A 23,220-nucleotide genomic window follows, 5' to 3' on the forward strand; every position below is an offset into this window, starting at 1 on the left:
ACACACTGAATGATGCTGGGAAAATGAATAATGTTTTAAAGACTCTACAGTCCCCCCCCCACCAGGAACAAAAGCAAATCTCTTAAAAACAATATTCTGCCAATGTTAAAGTCATGGATCATTCCAATGGCAAAGCAGAGGTGCATGGTGGGTTGGAGCAGCTTATGACCACTAAGAGATTAATAACAGGATTAGAAAAGTGACTGAAGAGATGGATCCAGAGACTCTCTCGGGAAAACAGGGTGGTTGAGACCATGCCAGAAGTAAAGGGCAAGGGATGGGCAGCCCTGCATTCAGTAACCTCCAAAGCCTGACAAGAGCTAGAAGAAGGCTTCTAGAACACCGGATAGAGCTCCTGGGGAGGACTTATAGGCTAAACATGATGAGAGGCAAGGGAGGTGCTGCAATTGGCATTGGAGGAAGAACCCGTACCGATAAAGTCATGGCACCAAATGAAATGCAATACCACAGCAGGATTTCTCAAACAATGTTCCTGCATACACATACACATAGACATATATACATATGTATACATACATACCCACATACACGCATATGTACACACATGCTTGTATATGTATGTGTGCATGCATGCATGGATCGGGCAATGAGTGCATGCATACGCATGTTTGCATGCACATATTAATGCACTCATGCATATCTACATATGTGTGTATACATACATATGTGCACGTACATATGCAATTCCTGTGTGTGCATGTGTATATACATACATGGACATGCATACACACATACACATTTACAACTGAAACATTGGTTCCTTGATACTGAAGAACATTGTGGTGTCATAAACTTGCAGAACCCAAAAATCACAGAATTTTGGAGTTGGGAGTTTTAGGGGAGTTAGGTGCTCCCTTGCCCAAGCAATGCTGACAAGGGGCTCCTCAGCACACAAACACACCAAGAGGTCAGCCAGCCTGCCACGAAATCTTCCACATGGAGGGGAACTCCTACCTCCTGAGGCAGCCCATTCTCCCCCTGTGGGGAGCATGGTCCTCCCATCGAGTCTCAACCTTCCTCTCTGCATCTCCCCCCACTGCTCTGGGTGCTGTCCTCGGAGGCCAAGGAGAAGCCGAATCCACTGTCCACATGGAAGTCCATGGTGTCTTCTCTGCAGACTAAGCGACCCTAGGCCCTTAACCCGTGAGGTCCTTTGCTATCCATTCCCCTTCTCTGTTTTCCAGCTACTGCCTACTGACAAGACCCTTGACCTGGGCAAAGAAAAGGGCCCCTCATTCTCTGGGATGGGCTGGGGATGGGCTGTAGGGCAGATGAGGGAATTAGCAGTGTGTGCGCCTGCTTTTCTCAGGAACATGGAGGTAAGGTCATGTGCTCAGAAAGAATGGAAGAGGAAGTTGAAGGATTAAAACAGAGCCTACATAATAGTCAGAGAGAGAGATGAATAAATGACTTGTAGGCAGCAGTGAGGACCCTTCTCAGTGGGATGACATACACAGGTCATCCTGTCAGGACCTCATCTGGAAGCAGATGGAACCAGAGAGAGGGAGGGCCCCAGAGAGGGTCAGGGAGGAGGGGGCTGTGGTGGGCTGAACTGGATCACCAGAGAGGCAAGACTGTGAGAGGAGGAGGGGTGAATGACAAGGCTAACAGGGTGATGTCCTGGGGAGCCAGGAGAGGCAGGAGGAATTAACCATGAGGATTTAGACAGACTGAGGCAGAGGCAGAAATTGTCATCAGAAAGGAGCTGTGATAGGAGAATTGCCTCAGAGGGAGCGAAAACACAGTAGGGACAGAAGTCACGAGCACTGAAGAATTAGAAAAGCGGGATGACTGACTGGGCATCCATGGGAAGATGGGGCTATATTGCAGGGGAAGTCTGGGAACTAGGAACCCACTCCTGACAAAAGGGGGAAATGGCCAACAACAAGGACATAAAAAGGATACTAGAGACAGAGTGAACATCAAAGGAAAGAGGTTGCTGAGGGAAGGAGCAGTGGGGCTCCAGGAGGCCAATTTCTTCTCCTGACCCTAGGTGTTGAGGGCATAAGCGGGGAGAGAATGGCCAACCTGGTGCCCTGATGCATGATGGAACAAGAGCAAGAGGAAAAGCTCCTGGATAAAAGTGCTCTGGTTAATGATAAAGCAATGTTTCAAAGACATTAGAAGGGGAGAAAAAAAGGCAGGGCCAATGCATTCTTTAAATTTGCAATAATATGCAAACAATGCGTTTTGTTTTCCTTCTCATTTTTTATTTTTGATCTGGCTTTTCTTGTGCATAGTGATAATTGTAGAAATATGTATAGAAGAACTGCACAGGTTTAACATATTTTGGATTACTTGCCGTGTACAGGAGGGAGTGGGGGGAAAGGAAGGAAATAAGTTAGAACACAGGTTTTGCAAGGGTGAATGTTGAAAATTATCCATGCATATATTTTGAAAATAAAAAGCTTTAATGAAAAAAAATTATATAATAACAATGTGCAAACAGGTAGCAAAGAGAATTTTACCTTTTTCCCCATCAGGGGGAGACTAAACCACAGGAATTAGGGAAGTATTTTGCATTTGCAAAAAAAAAAGAATACTCTTGGAGTAAAACTTTACCATTTGCCATACACTGCCTGCTTTCCATGAGCTTTACAGTTAGTTGCCTGAATTTGTTTTCTCCTGAAAGATTCAATTCAGCAGGAAAATGCTTCTGACAGTCACTGAACAAAATGCCAAGATAGAAGCACAAATACTAAAGAGAGTAAACTGGAAAGGTCTGATCAACGTGATGAAAGCAGATTGTTGCCAAGAGTAAATAACATTGCCTTAATGGAGGTGAGCCTCTGTTTGGTCTTTTGTTCATCTCTCCCCAGGGGAATTGTGAACATGCCTACTGACACCTCCTGAGACAACTGGGAAGTTTCCCTGTCAATCCATTCAAACCTCCCTGGCAAAGATATCTCAGGAAGAGATAGGCCCAAGCAACTGGTGCTGATGACTCTGTATCATCCCTTTATCCTGGGTCTAAAAAAGCTGAAGGGAGGCAGGGATCAGGGAGGCAGCCGCCTGAACCAAGAGCCCATCCCAGGGGGGCAGAGCCAAGATAGCAGAAGAGCAAGGCCGCAGAGCTTTACCCCCAGCTCCTTGGCACCAGACCAAGCAGGAATCCAGAAATCTAAGAAGAAAAGCACAGAGTGATTTTTCCAGCACAGTGCAGCAGAGGGAGACCAAGGGTTTGGTGACACTGAAGACCGAGCCTGACGTCAGGGACCATGAAGAACGTCCCGGCCCAGGAGGAAGCTGTGCTCATGGACAGTAAGGAATGGTCCCACATCCAGCCCAGAGAATATAATCAATACACATGGAACTCTAGATCACAGGGAGAGTGGGAAGGGGGCCCTATGCCTACAGGCTGTTCGAGAAGCAAGCAGCATCTGGGGACCTCTGACCCCCAGAGGAGAGGGGAGCTCCTTCCAGCTGAAGCTTATGGGAAAATGATCCAGGAAGGAAGGAAGAAAATGCACATTTATGAAGTACCTGCTGTGTGCCGGGGACTGTATTGAGAGCTTTACCCATAGTATTCTCATCAGACCCCTATTTTACAGTGAAGGAAGCTGAGACCTGTAACTCAGCCAGTGAGTATCTAAGGCCACATGGGGAGTCAGGTCCCCCCAGGCCCAGAGGCAGCACTTGGTGCACTATGGCACCTTTTGGCTGCCTCTAGACAGAAATCCTGGACCAAAGTAGAAACTGGAATGCTGACACTCTCAACCAGGACTGTTGCAGGCTCCTGAAACTCCAAATGGGGCAAGCGCACAACACCCACTATCCCAAGAATTCAGCAATAGGATCAGCCTACTGCCCATCCCCTAACATTGTTTGAAATAAAGAAAAAGATTTATAGAATGAGTAAATAACAAAAAAAATCCTATTATTAAAATATATTAGGTTGACAGAGATGTTCAAGATAAAACAGAAGAAAACTACTCTAAAATATCTATAGTCAAAATCTTAAAGAAAAACACAAGTACAGCAAAGGTTCACTTGAAGTTTCTGGAATAGTTAAAGCAATAATTTTTTTAAGAGTTTTAAGACATTTTTATAAATGTTTGGGGAAAATGGAAAAGAAATTAGATTTATGGGAAAAAAAAGAATTGGAAAAGGAATAACAACATGACAACTTGGCACAAGAGCTATAAAACCTACCTAAACAACATATTCTCTGATATTAAAATAAACCAAATAGAAGTTACTGACTCCATAAAAAATAAGGGTAAACCCAAGTCCCAATAAGTCTCCAATATCTCTTCACAACTCCCTATCACCAGGAGTTATAATAAGAATTCATTATAGTTGTATGTGGTCTTAACCAATGAGAAGGTAAAGCTAAAGAGGAAAGGGAACTAATCAACAATATTAGGTTGCTAGCATTCTGGGACTCATACTGAAAGGTGTTGGAAGCAAAGAAGGAGAAGGAAGAGACAATATCAGTCTCTTTAAAAAAAAAAAAAAAAAAAGAATCATGTATATAGTGCAACAGCTGGAGGAGCTTCATGGAGAAGGTCCAGGAAGAGAAAAAGTGAACTTTGCTTTCATTACTTCACTTCTTCACTACTATTACTATGAACTACTCATATAGTAGCAGTATGACATGAGGAGAAACCTTTAGTTCAATTTCGTTTTCAAGCCAGTCCATACTAGAAAAAGGCACTAAGAGTTTGAGACACTGCATAGAATCCAAGGGAGAAGTCGGAATTGACTGGGGGGGAATATAATTGTATCCTCTATTTATGGACTAATATGAATAATAAAAGTTATTACCCTGAATGCTTGCTTGCATGGGAATTTTTACCCACATTTAATTCAATTCGTTTCAATAAATACTCATTAAACACTTACTATTGTAAAACGATGTGATGTTCATACAGACATGACAATCTATCCTACAAGGACTTATATTCTTTCCAGTTTTAAGTCAATAATTCTATATAAATTCATGATCCTATAATAATGCATTCTGCTGAAGAAGCACATCTATAAAGAATTAGACACAAGGGGCTGCTAGGTGGCACAGTGGATGGAGCACCAGCCCTGAAGTCAGGAGGACCTGAATTCAAATATGAGCTCAGATACTTATCACTTTCTAGCTGGGCAAGTCACTTAACCCCAATTGCCTCAGGAAAAAAAAATTAGACACAAGCAACCTTTGGAGGTTCCTAGAGAAAACTGGAGGCAAAATTAGCCCAAAACATGATCTGGGGAGCAGCTCCCTAAGACTAAAATTGGCCTAGAGTTTTGGGCAGGAGTATTTGGAGTTTTTTTGGCTTGTGATTTTGTGAACAAACTTCCTCTCCCAATGCAGAACAGCAGTTATATCATAACTAAGAGCCTAAGAGATTTTCCTGGGACACTGACATATTCAGTGCCACAAGGCCATATGTATGTGAGAAGGGGAAGTTGAATTTGGGTCTCCTTAACCTGAGCCTGGTTTTCTTTGCAATATATCACATAGCACTTCTTGAGTTTAACTAAGCCATGGGATACAATTACATTTAAAAATTTGTAGCTTTTAAAAAATTCATATTTATAAATATGTATTAAGATGAGCCACAAATAAGTCTCTCTCCACAAAATTAACCTAAAAAATAGATTAGTATCCTAACAAGTGGGCATCTCATGTTCCTGAGTACGCCGCAAAAGGAACAGATGAGATGATCAAAGAACTGGTAGATTTCCTCACTGTCAAAAGCCATAGATGTCTTTGACTCTGCACTCCAAAGATACAGGCTAAAAAGATTCATAATATTCTGGTCCAATGCAGCATATTACCAACTATGATCACCTCTTCATTTCTAGTTATCAAACTCAAGCTTCTTAACGTATAATCCTGCAATGTTCCATATACCATTATATAGCCTTTACAGAAAAAGCTCCATGTCTCTACCTTGATCTTACATAGTACCATATGCAAACATACCCTTAGCATATACCAGCTGATGATAATGATAATTAAATCACAAGAAAGGCTTCCTTGGCACATCAGGAAAGAATGGGGCTCCAATATAGATAAATCTATATTAAACAATCTTATGAGTCTAACTAATTCCCTTATTTTCCATTGTTCTAATTCAATTTGGAAATGTTCATATAAGAATTGAACATAGATCACAGAAATATCCTAGGTAAAACTGACATTTTAAATATCACTTTGGTTATAAGAACTTCAAATATTTTCTGCAGTTTTCAACCAATGGCCAAAAAAAACCTTTAAAAAACATTAAGTTGTACTATTAAAATAAATTTTTCCTATTTCACTACCTTGGAATATTAAAAAGATTTGTAATGAATGTTTGTGGCAGCCCTCTTTGTAGTGGGTAGAAACTGGAAACTGAGTGGATGCCCATGAATTGGAGAATGGCTGAATAAATTGTGGTATATGAATATTATGGAATATTATTGTTCTGTAAGAAATGACCAACAGGATGCTTTTGGAAGGCCTGGAGAGACTTACATGAATTGCTATTGAGTGAAATGAGCAGGACCAGGAGATCATTATATACTTCAACAACAATACTATATGATGATCAATACTGATGGACGTGGCTCTCTTCAACAATGAGGTGAACCAAATCAGTTCCAACAGAGTAGTAATGAACTGAACCAGATACACCCAGAGAAAGAACTCTGGGAGATGACTATGAACCACTACATAGAATTCCCAATACCCCTATTTTTGTCCACCTGCATTTTGGATTTCCTTCACAGGCTAATCATACCCTATTTCAAAGTCCAATTATTTTTCTACAGAAAAATAACTGTTTGGACATGTATACATATATTGTATTTAATTTATACTTTAACATATGTAACATGTATTGGTCAACCTGACATCTGGGGGAGGAGGGTGAGGGGAAGGAGGGAAAAAATTGGAACAAAAGGCTTGGCAATTGTCAGTGCTGTAAAATTACCCATGCAAATATCTTGTAACTAAAAAGCTATAATAAAAAAATAAATAAATAAAAATAAAAAGACGTAATGCTACAGCAAATATATGAAAAATGAACTACAATGAAAATTAATTTATTTTTTAAAATTGTGAAACCAAATAAGAATTAGAATGTATAAGAAATGCAAAAAATAGTAATTAAACACATGTAACATGAAATAATTTACCTTTTGGTGTAGGTGGCAAAAGATCTTGATATAAAATCTGTTCCACTAAGTCAGAAAAGCTTTCTGAGAAGAATGGAGGTCTTCCTAAAAATGACAAATTCACTTGCAAAATTAGGTAATATTTTGGTATCAACAAACAATATATTTTGAGATGGAGATCAACTTTTTTTTTTTACTTTAAAAATATAATATTCAAATAAGTTAATAGTTACATTGTTAAACTAATTCCTTTTAGAATGTAAGCTGCTGGAAGGCAAAGGCCATCTTTTTTATATAATCTTGGGTTTGTTTCCTCAGAGCTTACTTAGTTCAGTAGGTGCTTAATAAATGTTTACTGACTGACTGCCTATCCTGATTAGACCACCTCTAAAGTACACCATTATTTTTAAGAAGGATATCAATAAGCTGAGGCTCATCCAAGAAAGGGCACCCGCTATAACGGGAGGACTGGAATCAGTAGAAGAATCAGTAGAAGAAATTAGAGAAGTTTAGCCTGGAGAAGAGAACATTTGGTTTAGGAGAGAAAAAAAAGTAAGGGTTGCCTTAACAGTAGTGCTCAACTATGAGAAGGGAAGAGGAATTATAATGATTCTGCTTGGTCCCAAAGGACAGAACAAGAACCAATGAGGAAAAACTAAAAAAGGCAGATTTTGACTCAAAAAAATGAAAAACTTCCTAACTGACATACAAAAATGGAACAGGTCACCTTTGGATGACATTCACATGTCAGAACCAGTTGACCACTAAAGAAAGCTTCTTACAACTATATCATTCAACGACCATGATCCCCTCTCTCTAGTCACATTCTTATTTTCATTTATAACTTTAAAATTAACAATTTTACATAAGGTTTTTAAAACTTAATCTTATTTTTTCTCTGTAACATGAAAACAACCTTTATTTTTGGATTTTTGGATTTCAAAATGTATTTTCTAAAAAAAAACATATATATATATATATATATATATATATATATATATATATATATATATATATATATATATATATATATATATAAAAACTCTACAGGTCAAAATATTCTTTATTTGCAAGTCACATATATCATGGGGTACACAGAGTAACTTTATAAGGTTTCAAATAACAATACCTGTTTTTATATATGCAATATATCATAAATAATACATATATATACATATATAAATATGCAATTCCCTCTCTGATGACCAGTTATATAACAATTTAGGAATATGGAGGAGAGGATCTAAATTTGTCACTTCATTCAGTTATCTATATTTTATAATTTTGGGGAATTACCTCAGGCACTGAGACTTTCCCATGGATACTTGGCTAAAATGCTAGAGGAATGGAGGGGAAGAGAAGAGAAGTGAGGAGAGGAGAGCATGAGAGAAAAAAGGAGAAGAGAAAGAGAGAGAAAAAGGGGGAGAAGGTAAAAGGAAGAGAGGGAGAGGAAGAAAGAAAGAGAAAGTAGGAAGAGGAGGAGGAGAAAGAGAAGAAGGAAGGAAAACTCCAAATGTACCTGAACTTACTAAATTATCCCATCACTTTCATCAAACTCAAGTAATTCAAATAAAAAAGTCAACTATTTGTCTTAAAGGCAGAACATTTGAACAAATGATATTATTAAATGTTCTCTCAACTTAGCAGCAGCCTCTCAACAAAGAACATTACAAATATTCACGTATTAATTTTCTTCCATAGAAATTAAAAGAAAAATAAATTACCTGAAAACATTTCATAGAGTAGACAACCCAAAGACCATAGATCACTTGCAATGGAGAAGTCCATCCCCTTAATAACTTCTGGAGCAGTATAGATGGGAGACCCTAAAGTCCAAGTACAAAAAGCAGCACACAGAATTAAACACAAACTTTTCTATTAAGTCTCAAATTAATTTATTTGAGAGAGAATGAGATTAATAAAAAGTGGCTAAAGGACAAATGAATAACTGTTCAATTAGAGAAAATTAATGTTACTTATATTTATTCTAACTGGAAAGTTTGATTTTTTTCTTAATAATTATAAAAACAGACTTTCAACTAGCTGCATGTAATTAAGGGATACAACACATCTAAGGTAATAACATAGTGTTCAGAGAAAACCTAAAATTATACCTACAGGCAACTCAATATAATACATGCATTTATTTTCTCCAGCAAGTATGCAACAAAACTACCTTTTTCAGAGTAAATCCAAACAGCATCAATAAAGTTCCAGCACATTTTATCTCTAGTGACCCTAGTAAACCTAGTCTTTAAAGCCTGAGAGTCAGAAAACCATTTTCTCTGTTTCCTGGTTCTAAAATTCTGCTCTTTCTGACATTTGTTGCACAGTTAACTCTGAATCACATGAACATTACTGAAGTTCGTTAAGGATACCATGTAAATCATTATGTAAACTCAAAGGGTACTTGGTCATTGGTCCAGGAAGACTAAAGAAATCACTACTATACTAAGTTACCAAAAGGATAACTCTTAGCAAAATAATAAATGTATGTTTTCTTTCTCCACTTCCTATCTATCCAGATGTTCATTAAAGGTTTATTGCTATAGCTAAAATGAGATGATAAATCTATCCTCCCCAATTATAATATTGCTGCATTTTCTAGTCTCACAGTTGCCATTATAATTCTTTCATAAGGGAGATAGCACATAATGGAAGTGGCTAAACCCTACCATATTTTTTCCCTGAAACAATTACAAAAGTGCACATGTTTGCCTTAGGAAAATGAGAATTCAAAAGATAATTACACTCTATAAATATGTAAATAAGCCTATCAAACCAAAACATACCAGAGAATAAAGAAAGTTTTAAGAAACCAGTGCAAAGACTTTCCTTGCATTTAGTGGAATAAACACACATATTAAATCCTAAATGTATTAGTACAGAGTAAAATCTCATTTTTATACAGACTGTTTTGATGAAAAAGTCTACAAAGAAAATTAGCGACCAAAAAAAATTTAAATGATGCTTATGCCTCTTAATGTTACTTTGAATTTTAATATCTTAATGGTATTCAAACTAATTAATATAAAAAAGAGAAAACGCCTTTATTTTTAAAATAAAAAAACTTTAATTTTAACTTCCATAATTAATCAAATGTTTTTAATAAAAATTCTTATAACAATTTAGCAAATTTTATTTTTAAAAAAATTTTATTTAAAAAAATCTTACAAACTGACTTTTATCCTAACTCATTGCATTATAATGGGATTTTACTTAGAGGACATGTAAATAAGATGCCTAATTTAAGTTTTTCCTACATATTTTTTCTATCTAAAAATATCCACTTCCCTTTTTGTACCTGCAGGCCTTTGGCTGACAAAGGTGCAAGTTTATGAAGGCTTGAATTAAGTTAGTGTCTATATGAATACAGAAAAGGGGATATATGTGAGATATTCTGTTAAAATGGAAACAACAAGATTTGATAATGTTATGTCTAGTCAGAATAGAGCCAAGAATGACACAGAGATCATCGAGAATGATTGTTCCCTCAATAATAATAGAGATGACAGAAGGACTAGGGTGGAAAGAGAATGAGTTCTATTTTGAATATAATGAGTTTGAGACACATAGGAAACACCTAGCTTGATAGTCCAAAAGCAGTTAGTAATGTGGAGCTGTATATAGCAGGAAGGAGATGGCAGATGGATATATAGATGTGGGGATCAACTGAATAGAGAAGATGAAAATAGAACCCAGGGGACCTAATTGGATCACCAAGTGAGACAGTATGGAGGGAAAAGAAAAGAGATCCTAGCGCAGAGCCTTGGGGAGACATTCTTGGCTAGCGGACCTGATCTGGATGAAGAACCAGCAAAAGAAAATCAGAAAGAATGATCAGACTGATAGAAGAGTCGGGAGCAAGCAGTATCACATAAATCTCAACAGGAGAAGGCACTCAAGAGAAAAGGGTGACCTGCAGGGCCAAATGCTGCAGAAGGATGGGGTCTCAGGCAAGGCTATTAGTTTTGGCAATTAAAAAAGGTCATCAGTAACTTGGCGAGAGTATTTGCAATGGAAAGATGAGGTTGGAAACCAGCCTGGAAAGAGATCAGAAGGAGTGGGAGGAAAGGAAGTGCATCAGCTATAGAAGATTTTCACAAGGACTTTAGCCAAGAAGGCAAGGAGAGATACGGAAAGACAGAAAGTAGGAATAGTAGAATCTAATTAGGGCTTTTTTGTGTTTTCTTTTTTAAGATGGGAGACATGTGAAGAGAAAAAGAAAGTGAGGAAGCAATAGCTAAGTTGAGAAAGATAGTAGCAGAGGGAATGGAGAGGAAAAAATATATTTGTTGACTTTAAGGGAAATCAATGAGCACAATGTTAGAAAATCTGCCAGAACTAGATGAAATCACTCTTATTTCTTTCATCTTTAGATCAGTCTAAAGATCACTATTTAGATCACTCTGATCTAAATCTAGTCCAGAGCTCCCAAAGCTTCCTAGATGTGATATACTATTATGTTCCACATGAAGTCTGTAGTAAACTTAGTGTCTAGTGAGCAAAATCACACTTTCAAGTTAAGAGGTTACTCATGAAAGCTTTAACAAGATGAAAGTTTAAAAAACAACTGAGAAAGCAGAACAACAAAAAATATTTAAAACAAGAACCATGGGCAATACATGTTATTCAACAGATAATTGTGGTGCCCTATGATGTATTAATTATTCAGAAATTTCTATAGATAACATACCTTTAACTCTGCTTCTCATACACCTTCTCTGTATGTTTTCACCATCACCTCCACCTTCTTCTGATGCCACCAAAGCAAAGAATTCTTCTAAATTTTCACCTTCTGCTTTGGCCAAACTAAAGTTACTGTATTTCAATGTGCCAGGTCCTTCCAAGAGGATCTATGAAAATTTAGAAATTCAAACTTGAAAAATAAATCTAACTCTACCAAAACTTTCTTTATAAATATTCTATGCCATTCAAGGGATAAAAATGTAATTAATTTAAATTTGTATCACTGTTGTGCTGAGTTCCCAATTAAGTATACAAAGGAAGCAACTTGTAACAACCCTTGATATTTTCAGCATTTACTTTAGCACAATGTTAAAAACCAAATAATCACATTGAAACTACTTCAAAAGGAAAAAAGCAACAGAGGGAGAATAGGATAAATTCAGTAGTTTTTAAAATTCAGTACAAAAAGATAAAATAGTCAAGTAGCTCATTTCCCAGAGCCCAAAACTGGAAGGCATAGAAGCACAAAAGACAATATTTCTCGGGTTTTCTTAAGGATGGAATGAGGGCCCAGTCCCACCCTCCATGTGAGCAGCTAGAACGTGATGTGCTCTTCTATATGCCAACAGGAATTACTTTCTTATATTTCCAGGGCTAAAACACAAAAACTGACTCAAAGTCACTAGAGCTGAGCAACAACATTAACAAAGTATCCATGACATACACAGAAGTTCATAGTGCTGGTACCTCTGGTACACACATTGAAATTATGGGCTTATTAAAACTCAGCAAGAGTGTACTGGCATGCTATGCCTATTTAAAAGAATTTTCCTTCATTTAAAAGGTAGATATAATCAAATTTAAGTAGTTTAAATTATGTATATTAACAAAGAATGTCCAAATCAGAGAATTTTTTTCTTGGTGTTGAGTTGTTTCAGTTATACCCAATTTTTTGTGACCCCATTTGGAGTTTTCTTGCAAAGATACTAGAGTAGTTTGCCCTCTCCTTCTCCAATTCATTTTATAGATGGAGAAACTGAGCAAATAGGGTTAATCAACTTGCCCAGGGTCACACAACTAGTAAATGTAAGAGACCACATGGAAACATGGGAAGTCTTATTTTCTTGACTTTAAGTCCAGTACACTATGCCACCCAGATCCCTAAATCAGGAAATAAGAATCTCAAAATTAATCAATTTGGATTTATTTTATATTTCATAAGGAAAGTATAAGTGTACATAGGAACTAATATATAATGCTTCCAAAAAATTTTTAAACATTTAAGAAAGTGCCTTCAATTCCACTGATCTTGTGATGAAGAGAGCCATCTACACCAGAGAGAGGTCTGTGGGAATTGAGTGTGGATTATAACATAGCATTTTCATTCTTTTGTTTGCTTGAATTTTGTTTTCCTCCTCATTTTTTACTTTTTGATCTGATTTTTCTTGTGCAGCAAGATAATTGTATAAATATGTATGCTTATATTGAATTTACATATCTCTTTACCATGTTTAACATATATTGGATTTACTTTCCATCTAGGGGAGGAGGTGGGGAGAGGGATGGAACACAAGGTTTTGCAAGGGTTAATGGTGAAAAATTATCCTTGCATATGTTTTGAAAATATAAACTTCAATAAAAAATGGAAAAAAAAAGAAAAAGAAAGTTATCCCCCCCAAAAAAAAAAAAACACAGAAAGTGCCTTGTACTCAATTAGTTATTGAATAGAGGAACATAAAATATGTTAAATTCAGATACAGGGGATTAACAATTTTATGACAGATATCATTTGTTTTCAGTTAAGGTGATCTTTTTAGACAAGAAAAGCATAAGTCACACTTAAAAATCGTCAATGTGTTCCTCTTCTTTGCTGGGGTAGCCTGGTGTAGCCACCAAAAGATGTGCAGTTTTAAACTTCAGCAAATATTCCATAATTTAAGGTGCCCAAAATTCTAATAACAGATATGTTCAAGTGAAAGTATCTACTGGGGTCTCCATCATCCAAAAAAACCATTTTAACTTTCATCAAAAGCACCCTAAGATATCCTAGCTCTTTTTTAAAAAACACTCACCAATGCCTTAAATGATAAATTATCAATTATCAACTCCTCTGAAGAGAACTCCCTAATTTTTTCTAATCTGAGTTCAATTCTTATTATTTGTCACTTAGCAATGACTGTTTACTTACTATATAAGCGAAATCTCTGCCTGGGTACTTGCATACACATAAAGTATTATCCATTGACTATTTATGCAGATTTCACCATTCTAAATAAAACAGGACATAGGCTAGAAAGTTTCACTGCACTGGAAATCATTTTGTCTTTATATATATATATATATATATATGGATTTTTTTTAAAGTCTCTCACAAAATTGAAAATTAGAATTTAACATTTATGTTCTTCATTTGTTGATGCATTAATTCCAATGTGGAATTAAATAGTGAATTCTTTACAAGAAAATTAATTTGTTTACCTAGGAACTGCTGAGGGAGTCAAAATGGAAGATTGGGGCAGTCACCCAGCTGGGTTCTAATATTCTCCTCCAAATTTTAAATTAATGCCTCAAATCAAATTTTGGAGTGGTAGAGCCAACAAAAACTTGGGGTGAGATGTTTTCTGGCATAAGAAAATTTAAGAGATAAGCAGAAGTCTGCAAAACTGAGGTGGCAGTTTGGTAAAACCCTTGGAGACCATATATACAGTGGGGGTGGCAGCAGCTTTGGAATCCCTTTGCCCAGAGACAGGAAGGATGGTTTGCTAACTGCTCGGAAAGATATCACAGGGAACCTTTTACTGGCACTGGGTACCACTGGAGCTGACAGGCAACTCTATTGACCATATGCAATCCTGGGTCATAGTTGCAGGTCAGAGAAAAGCACTGGGGATCTACCACAAGAAAACAGTCATACTATCAAAGCAGAGAGGAATTCTAATGCATCTGTAGGAGACCAGGCCTTTCCTTGATAAATTACAGAGCACAGACCAGGAGAGCAGTGATCTTACCTCTCCTAGAATAATACCACCTTGAAAGTATCAAAAAACTTGCAGGACCCCAGAACTAGCTCTAAAAACAGCACAAAAAAAGCCTGAATGTTAGGACAATGCTTCAGCCTCAGATGAGCAGAACCCAAATTTAACAAAGTTTAAAGTCAAGAAATAAGCTAGAAAAATGAACAAAGAAAAAAGAGTCTGACCATAAAAAGCTACTACGGTAGTAGGGAAGACCAAGATATAATCTCAAAAAGAAGACTTTAATGCAAAAATAGTAAGAGATATAAGTTAACTACTCAAGGAACTCTGAAAGGAAGGATTTCCTTCAGGTTTTAATAGCAATCTGAATAGGAAGCTAATAACATACAGCATTGTATTTAATTTTAGATTCTTTTAATCCAAAGAAATTTCTATGTCCTACTATATTCTATATTTTGTATCTTTCTGTATTCTACAAGGACTTAAGGTACCAAATTTTAGCCTACATTAGCAAAATATCTTCAAGAAATGATTAGAAAATGCATATTAGCTTAAAAGCTATAAAGTAAACAATGTTTTAATTACCTTTCCAGGAGAAAGATCACAGAAGAGAATTCCAAGTTTATGAATATGATGTAATCCAGTCACCAAATCAATCCCAAATTCTCTTACTACATCTTCAGGAAGGTGTTCATCTTGAGCAATAACCAGTTCTAAAGAACCACCTATAACAAATTTATAAGAATCATTCCCAGTAAATAATGAAGTAGGAATGGAAGAATAATAACTTTCATTTATAGATTCTCAATACAGTTCACATAAAAAAATTGTTACAAAAATTAAATACAAAATAGCAAGTCATGTGTACATATTAATACACAGATCAATACTATGTGATAAAAATGCATTTATATTATTTCAAAATGTTAAGATATGAAATAATAAAGGTCATTTTCCCCTAACGGAACCACAAGGGTAATTTATTAATATATAACCTTTGTAGCTAAATAAATATGACTAGGCTCCATTATAAAGAATTGTTGAAGAAGGACTCAGTCATCTACTACTACTAAGTAGCTGGGATCCTTTTCCTTATGGTACTATACGCTAGAAGAAAGGCTCTTAATCTGGGGACCATGAATCCCTGAAGGTTAAAGAGGATAAATAAACTTAAATCAGAAAAAAAATTACATCTTTATTTCAATGAAATTGATATCTTTTGTAATACTCTCTATTTTTACTGATTTAAAAACGTTATTCTGACAACCAGTCCACAGGCTTTTCCATAGATAGAAATCAGACTTGGAGGAAAGATTTTGCTTTGCAAAATCAAATGTTATCCTCCTCTATTCCCAACTTTCCTCTATGACCCATAGAGAACTAAGTTTCTTAAATAAGGACTGAAGATTCTTTTCATTACTTTGTTTGCTATTCTCCTTCCACTCTTATCCTTAAATGGTTCTAAGGTAATCTGGCTGAAGTGCATCTTGCTCCCATCTTTATTTGAACTTGTTTTCTTGGTATTTTTGAGAGCCAGTAACATACATAATCTTCCATCATTTTCTTTCATGAAATTTTATAGAAGTATATATTTTAAACTGGCATTATCTGTTATCTCTAGTTCATGCACGCTCTTCCAGAGCAGAAAGAAAAACAGGTAATTTGTAAGCTAAGATAGTTTGTAGACTCAGTTTCATTGTGGTAAGTGATCTCCCTTGGTTAAATTTCCTTAGGAAATGATAATCACCTATACCTATATTCATTCCTCTATCCATTACCTATTTTTTCAGTGCTGATGTCAGATTAGAACTGAATTAACTTTAAACCCTGTTTAACTTTAAGAAACTAATTTCATTTATCTTTCATCTTAAGTATTCTAATTTGGGACTGATTTTGATCTTTGCTTCAACAAGACAAGTGTTTCCTTGCACACAGAAAGTTGATTCAGAAATGACTCTGACATCCAACTGTCTGTTGGAATATCATTAATTTCATTTTTGCAATGTTCAATGATTCTGTCTGATGTCCAGCATGTTCTGCCCCTCTTCTCAAAGAAAGTATTCAAGATCTACAGGCCTATGCCCTTTGGCCTCTCTTGTTGCTTAATGCTTACTTATATTTTCTAGCATATTTCCCTTCTTCTATGCTTACACCTTTGTACTACTGAAGTCATTTAGTACTAAAGAATATGTTGAATTAATGGGGGAAAGGAGAGATCTTATAAAATCCTTTTACAGAATTTCTTCATCTTGTCATCCTCTGTAATGGAGATTGGCCCATCAGCTACAGTTATCTTCATGATGGTCTTTTTGTTTATATTTATTTTTTTTCTTTTATTAATTTTATAATTATAAAATTTTTTGACAGTACATATGCATGAGTAATTTTTTTATAATATTGTACCTTGTATTCATTTTTCCAAATTTTCCCTTCCCTCCTTCTACTCCCTCCCCTAGATGACAGGCAATCCCATACATTTTACATATATTACAGGTTATAAAATATTTGGTAATCCATCTACCAAAGAAAACTCAGGAATTATATGAGCAAAATTACAAAACACTTGCCACAAAAATAAAGTCAGATTTAAATAATTGGAAAGACATGCAGTGCTTCCTGGGATGTAGTTTCCCTCTTTTTATCACTCCTTCCCCTTTTTCTGATACTATCCCCTTCCCTTTACTACTTCCCTTTTTTTTTTATATTATATCAGTAAAATCAAATTATCCATGCGGACTTTCTGTATATCCACAACAGAGACACAGTTCTCAAGAGTTCTTTTTATCTTTTTCTGCTTCTCTTCAGTCTTGTGGATGTAGATCAAATTTTTTGTTTAAATCTGTTTTTTTTTTTCTTAGAAACAAATGGAATTGCTCTGTTTCATTAAATGACCATCTTCTTCCATGGAAGAAAATGCTAAACTTAGCTGGGTAATTTATTCTTGGTTGCAATACTTGTTCTTTTCCCTTTTGGAGTATCAGGTTCCAGGCCCTTTGGTCCTTTAATGTGGAGGCAGCCAGATCTTGCGTTATCCTTATTGTGGCATCTTGATATTTGAATTGTTTTTTCCTCATTGCTTGCAATATTTTTTCCTTAGTTTGGTAGTTCTGCAGCTTAGCCACAATGTTCTGTGGAGTTCCTTTTTTTTAGCGTCTTTTTCAGAAGGTGTTCGATGAATTCTTTCAACGCCTATTTTCCCTTCTGTTTATATTATCTCTGGACAGTTCTCTTTGATGATTTCCTGTAAAATAGAATCTAGGCTCTTTTTTTTTAATCATAGTTTTTGGGAAGTCCAATGATCCTCAGATTATCTCTCCTAGATCTATTTTCCAGGTTTATAGATTTTTCCAGTAAGTATTTGACGTTATTCTCCAGCTTTTCATTTTTTTGTTTTGTTTGATTGATTTTTGGTTTCTCAATGAGTCATTCATTTCTATTTGTTCCGTCCTGATTTTTAATGAGTTATTTTCTTCATTCACATTTTTTAGTTCTTTTTGTATATGCCCAATTGAGTTTTTAAATGAATTATTTTGCTCTGTTGAATTTTTTTCCATTTCACTAATTTTTTTAGTGAGTTATTTTCTTTTTTCCAAATTAGAAATCCTACTTTCTTGAGAATTTTTTATCTTTTCCAATTCAGAAATCCTACTTTCTTGAGAATTTTTTATCTTTTCCAATTCAGAAATCCTATTTTCCTGTGATTTTTTTTAACCTTTTCTAATTCATAAATTTTGTTTCCCTGAACCTCCTGTGAATTCTTTATTTTTTTCAACTTAAATTTCAGGACATTGTTATTCTCTATCATAGCTTCTCTTTCCTTTCCCCATTTTTCTTCAAACTCTCTTAACTTTTTAATAGTCTCTTCTAGGAGAGAGATATGTTATGGGGGGCAGGTATCATTCCTCTTTAGGGTGTTATCTACAGACTCTCTGCTGTTAGCTTCCTCGGAGTTGGATACCAGTTCTTTCTCTGTGTATAAAAATCTGTTGGGGCTTGCCCTTGGGGTAAGAAGTTTATTTATTTATTTACTAGTTTCCTCCCAGACCGGAGGTAGAATTCAACAACCCTGTGACTGGGCTAAGAGAGAGCTCTGGGAGAGAGTTCCCCCCCCTCCCGGGAAATGCGTCAGAGGTGTTTAGCATGGCTGCACTGTGAGGAGTACCCAGTGAGGACCCCGCTGTGTGGCCTAGCAACTGCCCTGAGGTTTAAGGCTGAAAGTCGCAAACCCCAGCCAATGCCTCCTGTGGGGCCATGAATATCAGCAGCTGAGGTGAAAAGCCCCTACTTGCTCAAACTGGAAGTGTCTTCCTGGAAACCCCAGTCCCTACTTCAAAGGTTCTGCTTCTCTGGGAATTCCACAGCTGCTAGAATTCCACTGCCTCAGGCTGAGCCCTGCACTATGTGGATTAGAGGCTGCCTCAGGCTGTGTCCCTGCTATTCAAGCTCTTAACTACCCCAAGGAGAAGCCCCAGGCAGCAGAAGGCGGCTTCACAGAGGTGCCAAGATTTATTAGGTCACTTCTGGATTGGGGTGGATTAAGGATCTGGCTTTATATTTTAAAGTGGCTTGATTTCTCTTCTGAACTGCTGTTTAATAAGCAGAGAAGAGCTAACAGCCTGTGCCAGATTGCTCTATCTCAGTGGCTTCTCTGATCCCAGAGTTCTCCCCAGCCCAATCAGCACAGTGTGTTAGCACCTAACCTTGTCTGTGCTGGTCTTTGTTTTTTTTCCTCCCCTTGGAACCACCCTTTTCTGTTGAAATTCCAGATTCTCTTCAGCTGGTAAATTGTGCTTCTAATCCTTGTGTTTTTTAACAGTCCAGCGTTATTTTTGAGGCTGATTTAACTAATTGGTAATGAAGGAAGAAGGGAGTTTACTAATTCGGTGTATCTTCTCCGCCATCTTGGCTCCGCCCCTCTTGTTTATATTTATTATAATAAAAAAACAAGATGGCCAGCTGACCTATTAAATGATGTTTCTTATTGATTTTAAATATACAACACAAGCAAATTTTTCACCTTTCTTATTTACATCTTCTAAAGGACATGCAAATCATCCCATTTATTTATAACTTCTTCAAATCTTCTATTTTCATTTATACTGATATAAATTAACTCTTCCTACATCATATTGCTTCATTGATTGGCATTTAATATCATATGTAAATTACCAACAATTAAATCGCTGTTTCCAGACAATTTAAAAATGGCATGATTCTCAGTATCCTTAGCCCTTTTTTTGTGACCTTGAAACTACTGTCACAGAAGGAAGTCAAATAGTGACAACCATATTGTATGATTCCAGGTTTAATGTAATGTCATGGTCAACCACATCATTACATAATAACAATCATATATATTGGTAATGAAATTCTCCATACCTACTAAGCTATTTCTCAGACAGTAATTACAGTTTGCCAGCAGCTATACCGAGAGCAAGCCTTTCCAGCATTCTGGAAGCTGCCATAGCTTCCACTACAATGGCACAGCTGTCAAGAACTGAGAATCACTTCTACATCAAGATAAGACTTAAAAGCAGGACTTTTGTGAGAGTACCAATCTTCGAATCAATTTAAGGGCTTTCCCAAATAAGCGTACATCAACATTACTTTTTTAGATTTTCTGTGCTTTTTGGATAAACTAATAAATGAAGAAGTAACAAAAAATATAAGATCCTCTATTCTCATCTAAGAGCTAAGAGACTACAGATGCAGAATATAGCATTCACTATCAAAAACAATTACTATCATCAGTTTTCCTTAAATGCTTAACTTAGAAAGGAATATTCCTGATGTAGGAGATGGAAATATAGAGAAATTGCTGAGACGCAAAAGACAAATGACATTAATAAAACTTTATAAAGAAAACAAATGTAGAACAAATGCTTTTTCAATGTTCAAAAGGTTTGCATTAACAATACTGGCTTCACACCTCTCACCTGTGCACAGTTCTACTACAAGCCAGAGATGATTGCTTGTTTCATACCATTCATGAAAAGTGACTATATTCTTGTGCTTAATTTCATGGGTAAGGCGAACCTATAAAAAAAAGAGAGTTGAAATATTATATTTTGAGAAAAAACATTTTCAAAATCTTGTCATTTAAGACTTACAATCCTTTTTCCTTAAATCCCTAGTGAAATATGATATCATTTAATTATTACTTTAATATCTGCTTCAGACCTAGGATCACAGAGTTTGATCTGGAAGTAATCTTAGAGACTCGCTAATCAAATTCCTCCTTCTACAGGTGAGGAAAAGGCTTTTAGAAGCTAAGTGAGTTGGCAACAAGAAGCAGAGGCCAGACTCAAACCAAGATCCTCTGCTGCAACAATCCTTCTGAGGTGTCAAACTCATGGCTTACACAAGGTCCACAAAACTACGGAGTGCAGCCCCAACAAGATGAAAATATAATTGGGAAATGTTAATCAACACATAAAAGTATGTTATACCACTGATAATATTAATTTATTGCATTCTGTGCCAATATGTGGTCCATTAGGATCCATTTCTATAAGAGTTTGAACACATCATTATACAACATTATATATCCCACTACCTAAAGCACTTTAATAATTAATACATGGGAGGTCATTTTATTATTAAGGTATTTCATTAACACACTTACATAATATATATATATATATATTATTATTATTAGCCATAATCACATAAAACCAAAAAGGAAAGTGAAGCTCTCCATATTTACCTAATGATGTAGTAACACTGAAGGTTTAAACTTATCCTAATTTCAGAAAACTTTATTACACAATTTCAAGTACTTGTTTCTTATCTTAAATTTAAATTAAATTTTTAAATACTCCATGTGCTAGTTTTTTGATATTAACAAATAATATTTATATAATTTATGCTTATATATAATAAATATTAACAAATTTCATATGCCACTAGAGTGCTAGATCCAAATAAACATATGGCTTTTAAAACCATAGTTAAAATCATCATTTTAATATTCCCCTTCAAATATATTAAATCATTTGTATGGAAATTTTCAGCTTTACAAAGCTTTTCTCTCAACAACTCTATGAAACACTATCATTTTCGTTCAGGCTTTTTAGCTCTGGCTCTATCTCTGTCTCTGTGTCTCTCTTTTTCTCTGTCTCTGTCTCTGTCTCTCTCCCCTTTCTGTCTCTTCCTGTCTCTGTCAGTCTGTCTCTTTCTCCTCTCTCTCTCTCTCTGCCCATTCCTTCTCTGCTTCTGACTGTCTGCTCCATCCTCTCTCTCTATTGTCTCTGTCTGTCTTTGTCTCTCTCTCTCTTTCTGTCTTTGTCTCTCTCTCTGTGTGTCTCTGTCTCTCACTGTCTCTGTTTATTTGTCTTTCTCATATGACTTCTTAACCTTTCTTCTTCCATGAACTTCTGGCAGTCTGGTGAAACTGATGAATCCCTTCTCAGGATAAAGGTTTTAAGTAATTAAAGGAAATGCTAAATTCATGTGATTAATAAAAATAAAAATGACATTTATCTCCCATCAGCATTCACTAACCTCCTGAAACCTAATTATGGCCACCTCCCAAAGAGATCCAAAGACTCCAAATTAAGAACTTCTACTTAGAATGTTCGAGGCAAGATGGTGTCACATCAGTGACATTGGACCAAGAATCCCAGTCCAAGATTTAAGACCTAACATTTATTAATAACCATGTGACCACAGCCAAGTCTTCTGCCTCTTTAAGCTTTAGCTTCCTCATCAATAAAATGATGATAATAATACCATTAGCACCTACATCACAAGTTTTTAGTGAGGATCAATGAAATCACAGCTACTCTGGATTTGATTCTGACTGAAATGGAGAAACTACATGAATATAGAGAAACGAGAGAAGCAGGGACTACATCACTAAAGAATGATCTCTAGAAATAATCTGGCATGAGCCTTTCAATTTAAGTTAAAGGACTTAAAAGAAAAAATGGAAATATAAATGGAAAAAATTAGTTTTGGATAATTGATGCCAGTTAACTTTACCCCTAAAAAGAACAAATAACAAACCCGTTATTTACCCAGGCAAAGGAAAGCACTGTTTGGCTTTTATAAACAGTGCTTTCCACATAGTAGATGCCTAAATGTTTACTAAACTAAATTGATGTCTAAAATTGAAAAAAAATATAAAATTGTAGGGTGACAATATCACAAAGTTCCACCAGGTGGTGATGTTACCCCACTATGCAATAATACTATAAGGAGAATAAGAGGGAGAATCAAAAATACGCATGATTAAATTATTCAGTTTTATAAAAGATACATCTCCTTAAATGTTTATATCAATTCAACAACTCACAAGAGGCCTGTAGATGATTTTGTGAACAATTTATTGGAAGAAAGTTTAAAAAACAAAACAAAAAACAGGACAACTGGAAAAGTTTGACATGGAGTTAGGAAGATCTGAATTTTCCAATCTAGCCTCAAACACTTTACAGGT

General features: G+C 35.9%; 1 protein-coding gene across 3 annotated transcripts in view; it reads right to left on the minus strand.

Annotated features, from left to right (window-relative positions):
- The window catches only part of ULK4 (unc-51 like kinase 4), a 624,778-nt gene that overhangs the window by 592,642 nt on the left and 8,916 nt on the right, over positions 1-23,220 (minus strand). For all 3 annotated transcript variants that reach the window (XM_074272175.1, XM_074272174.1, XM_074272171.1), the window contains exons 3-7: positions 20,720-20,819; positions 15,369-15,508; positions 11,816-11,975; positions 8,844-8,945; positions 7,141-7,224 (exon numbers count right to left, since the gene is read on the minus strand). In XM_074272175.1, coding sequence (XP_074128276.1) covers positions 7,141-7,224; positions 8,844-8,945; positions 11,816-11,975; positions 15,369-15,508; positions 20,720-20,819 — 586 coding nt within the window. The remainder of the gene's footprint in view (positions 1-7,140; positions 7,225-8,843; positions 8,946-11,815; positions 11,976-15,368; positions 15,509-20,719; positions 20,820-23,220) is intronic.

The sequence above is a fragment of the Sminthopsis crassicaudata genome, chromosome 5 (genome assembly GCF_048593235.1).
Source record: "Sminthopsis crassicaudata isolate SCR6 chromosome 5, ASM4859323v1, whole genome shotgun sequence".
Lineage (NCBI taxonomy): Eukaryota > Metazoa > Chordata > Mammalia > Dasyuromorphia > Dasyuridae > Sminthopsis > Sminthopsis crassicaudata.